This window comes from Macrobrachium nipponense, chromosome 10 (assembly GCF_015104395.2).
Source record: "Macrobrachium nipponense isolate FS-2020 chromosome 10, ASM1510439v2, whole genome shotgun sequence".
Taxonomy (NCBI): Eukaryota; Metazoa; Arthropoda; class Malacostraca; order Decapoda; family Palaemonidae; genus Macrobrachium; species Macrobrachium nipponense.
In genome coordinates, this window is record NC_087204.1 from 81,405,636 (window position 1) to 81,410,635 (window position 5,000).

At 35.4% G+C, this 5,000-nt stretch overlaps 1 protein-coding gene across 1 annotated transcript in view; it reads left to right on the forward strand.

Annotated features, from left to right (window-relative positions):
* The window catches only part of LOC135224181 (uncharacterized), a 23,800-nt gene that overhangs the window by 6,468 nt on the left and 12,332 nt on the right, over positions 1-5,000 (forward strand). Inside the window, exon 2 of the mRNA XM_064263050.1 lies at positions 3,988-4,109. Within this exon, the coding sequence (XP_064119120.1) occupies positions 3,999-4,109 (111 nt within the window). The 5' untranslated portion in view covers positions 3,988-3,998. The remainder of the gene's footprint in view (positions 1-3,987; positions 4,110-5,000) is intronic.

A 5,000-nucleotide genomic window follows, 5' to 3' on the forward strand; every position in this document is an offset into this window, starting at 1 on the left:
TTTCTCCACCAAGCGCAATTGCCTCCACAAAGGACATCACGTGGTCACCTCCACCAATTGATCAGTAGCATAAAGTATGCGATTGTTTACAGGTCTAGCACCGTGGCACTGGCATGGAAGATGAGTCACATTCTTACCGGATTTATTTTTTTCTTCTACCGTCTCTGTCCTTTCTGTGCAATCCTATCACTGTCGTTCTATTTTTCTCATTTCATTTATATTATTTTGTATCCTTTCCATCGTGTTATGTTTCTCGAGTTTTTAATGCATTTATATTCTTTAAATCGAGTAGCTGTGGGTCGTATATTTTTGCATTTTATTTATTTATTTCATTTTTCACTAATGGAAAAAGAAGATAATCATATTAGCACGTTTTGATACTGTGATTGATAGTTAAAATATATGGAATATCAATATTGTAACTGAACAATGCAGCCATGTAAAAAAGCAATCTGTATACTTATGATTTCCTTATGCGTAACAACGATTGACTACTTTCTCCACTTTTAGAGATATCTTCAATCATCAAATGGTCAAGCTCTCTTAACCCTGGCCCCTTTAGAAGTTTGTGGAATGAAGTGACCTTGGTTTGAGCATTTATGACGGCTTGGATACACTAATGCTGATAGTCAGTTTTGGAATGAAGTTGAATTATCAGGCTTCCAAGGTTTCCTGACTCTTACAAATGGCTGTCCTTGAGATACCCGTTTGTTGCTTCCCCTAAGTCAAGTCACATCTCTCTCTTGTTTTTTTAAGAGGTCTAGCCTCCTTATGGACGTTAAATTGACTTTTTTGATTGAATTTATATAAAAGAAAAAGACAGTTGGCAAGATAAAGTTGTACTTACGCAAGCATGACCCCTTCAAAAACAGCTGGGCGTAAGTGATATTTTGCGTTAAAGCGTATAAGAGACCAGATGTGGAGCTTTGGACTCTGTACTGTAACTATCTGAAAGCAAAAGACTTCGCTGGCATATATCAACGAGATTGCATTAACGGGGTACGAGGTATAATACCCAAAAAACATGTGATTTGATTAGCTGCTGAAACCACAGCAACAATTTAAAAAAAAAAAGAGTGCCGAATAGGTTGCTTTCATTTTTTGCTCTGAAGATGTATTGTTTACATGACAGTACTTGGCACTCTCGTTTCTTTTTAAACCTTTTCTGTGGCTTCAGGTTACGTATAGGTCATTGATTTTTGTGTCTGGTTCGGACTCGTATGTTCTGGAAGATGTTTTCCAACATTGCTTGATATCTGATTTTTTTCTTATTATCGCTGAATAATTTATAGAGAAATGTGCTCTTGGTGTCGATTATCGTAAATGTGGTGTCACCAGTGTACGGAAATCTATTGGCCAGTCGGGACCAAGAGGCACTGAATATATATCATCGATTTCACTATGAAAGAAATGATTCAATTTCACAAAATTCCTTAATCTAACCCACGTAAAAAAAAAGGAAAAGAAATACAAAAATAAAATGCCTTATCTCCCAAGGAAGTAATTGACCATTTTTCTTTGAGTGTAAAATAGGCGACTGAAGAACCAGTAACGATATGAGGAAAAAAAAAATAGATAAAAAAAATAAAATAAAATAATAAACAAAATCGAAAAAAGGAATTTCGTAAAGTGTCGGCCATGGTCATTGATCCCGTGAAACATTGCCCAACTCTGAGCTAATGACGCCATAATGACATGAGCGTGATCATTAGCGATAATACGACATTAGAAGGTCTGCGAATGGCAAGGCTGAGGGCGCATATCTATATGCCTCGCTGATTTTGTACAATCACAGGATACATAAAACCACGATTACGCACTCATATACAGATTTATAACATCGTAATAGATGGAATTTCCAAAATGATTTTGATTACTTTACTTATATAGGTCTTGGTTCATAAATCCATTACATTTCGTAATATTATTCTAAAATAAAGTCTTAAAACTGGATGGACAGAAGGTCTGATCTTCACTGAGGACCGTCACATACCACATGCGAGTCGACCTTGATTTAATTTAATAAGAAAATCCATCCAGATTAAAAAGATGATATTTCATTTATTTTATCTAAATGCATTTTTATGCTCAAAAGCAAAATGATTCGTTTCTAGGAACAGGTCAGCCAGGTAGTTTATCTAAGCGTATATATGTATTTTCAATCATTAGCTACTCATTCTACGTTCTCTCTCCCCCAACACACTCTCTCTCTCTCTCTCTCTCTCTCTATCTCTCTCTCTCTCTTACAAGCAGACACACACGCAGACACACACGCACACACATACAAAACGGTACATGTAGATACTTTAGTCTATGTAGTCACTATAAAATATAACTTCTTACCCCACTGTCCCAGAAAATAGATATAGCCGCAAGGAGTATGGAATGCACATAAATTGTAACATTTAGTCCAGACAAAGATTTAAAATTCATCATTCCATGTATACTTGAACAACAATCCAGCAAACTTGACCGTGGGCTTGCAAGTACAGTCTTCGGTCGATTACCAAATATTACTCAGCAAGCCGGCTGCATAGTGTTGCCATTTTCATCCTTGCTTCATATTCGCAGTTCTATATTGGAAGAACACCGGGATTCCGATCTTGATGAAAGTGAATGTTTTTCATTCTTATAACTTAGAAGCTTTCGACAGATATTAGCGATCCATACCAACAAATCTTGTCATACGAACGCAGTCTTAACGATAATGTGTTTTCATTATCGGTTCAAGCCATTATTCGGTGTGTTTACACTCATTTGCAGAGACTTTCTTTTTCAGTTCCCTTCATAGAAATATAAACTCAAAAATTAAGCAGCGATTATATAGATGGAATATTACATAAACTGAATCATATCTAGTTTTTTCAAATTTACTTCTAATCTTTCAATTCCAGATTCTTTCCCAGATCGCACAAGAGCTTATAAAAACTCCAGTCTTGCTTCTAACGTCTTTAGATAATTAAAAAAAAATACTTTTAGGGGAAAGACAGGCAAGACTCCTACCTATAAATTATGGGACAGATTCCTATCCTGATTTCATTGCCATCTTGAACAAGTGGTACTTCGTTAATTGTTCTTTAAGATTATTAGCCTTGTTTCTTTAGTAGACACTAAAACTTAATTTTTGAATTTCATTTTGATACAATATTTCTTAAGCCAGACTGCTAAGGTTTGTCCATTCACTGACCCTTCTAACCTAAATGAAGTTCTAAAGCCACATGCCAGATTTTTCTTCAAGCACAACTGCAGGTCCATTGATTTTAGATTTCTTTTATGTTTTCAAGCTCCCAATCTAAATATGGAAAATAAAAAGGAAACAGGCTGTTGCATACGGTTCGATTGGTGTTTAGTTATTGTTTCTTCATTTTTGTATGACTTTTAGAATGTCATGATAGTCCTGATTTAACTGGAGAACTTTGACAAGAGTCACTAGATCTCAGTAAGGATGACGAGACCGCAGACCACTTACTTTCTGGTCAACGATAGTCTTCAAGAACCTTCCCAATTACCATAAGGGAATGCCAGGTTTCTCGTTGAGTTTAACTGGCTAGTCCTGGGCGACACTTTTTTCACCATCATGGACTTGTCATATTACTGCACGCATCCGTCACTTGATATTATTGATATGCGTCCTGTGCATACTATAGCAAAGAGAAATGATATAAACATCATCCATATCCGGAAACAAATGAAATGAATAGGTTTTCTAGATCTAGTGGCCAGCCCTCCACAAAATATCATCTTAGATTAGAAATCACATACGAGATATTTAAAGGCTGATGTTCGACCGTAACAGCAGACAGACAAATAAGTTAATGACTTCAAAACTTCATGAATTATAGGTCATGTGAAACGAAACAAAAGGCAATAAAAACGCAAGTGAAATCAAATATATTTGAATGAAAATCTATAGAAATCTGAACATAAAGAATGAAATTTTATAGGAATTATGAACTATGCTAATAACCTGCATTACTTCTATTGCAGTTCACTACAAGATGTACTATCCCCCACCCCCTCACGAGGGAGTCCTGCCAGGGGCAGCTATCCCTACGGCCCCTCTAGTCCCTGTCTCCTTTCCTGCCTCTGCTTTGGAAATGTATATGAATGTAAGTATGTGGTCATCTCTTTTATTTGTATATATATATATATATATATATATATATATATATATATGATCATGTATATATATATATATATATATATAATATACATATATATATATGCATATATATATATATATTATATAGACATTGATATAAGATATATAATATATATATATATATATATATATATATATATATATATATATATATACTTAAAGAGAGGGAGAAAATTGTATTGGTATTTTATTTCATTATTTGGGTAAATCTACTATATTTCCAGGATATAAGCTATTTTTCTTTGTATGAAGTACCCACAGTTCTATTAAGCACTCAGTATCGTTACAACCTTAAGTAATCTTTAGCCACCAAACAAGTAAATTCGATATCTTTTAAATACCGTGAAGTTTTGAGAAGCTATAATGGATGTCTCCACCTGCCTTGTGGAGATATCCAGGTGTTTCCAAACACCAATTACACAGACTAGTGATAAGGAGAGTTCCCCCGTAGGAAGTAGTGCCTCTAACGCGGTGCACCGTATGCATTTCACAAGGTTCTTTGCAGCGTCCCTTCGTCCCCTTACTGTAACCATTTCCGTTCCTTTTACTGTACCTCCGTTCATAGTCTTCTTCCTTCCATCTTACTCTCCAACCTCTCGTAACAGTCATTTCATAGTACAACTGCCGGGATTTCCTGCAATTACACCTTAATACTTTTTTTACTCTCAATTTGTTTCAGCGTTGAATGACCTCGTAGGTTCCACCGCTTTGACTTTGACCTAAACTTTACATTCTATTCCACTCCATCTAGGCAGAGTTCGATAACTCAAGTCTCATACTTTCTATGAATGAACGTAAATCGTGCAATTTACTCTTTATTTCTCTTCTGTTTATTCCA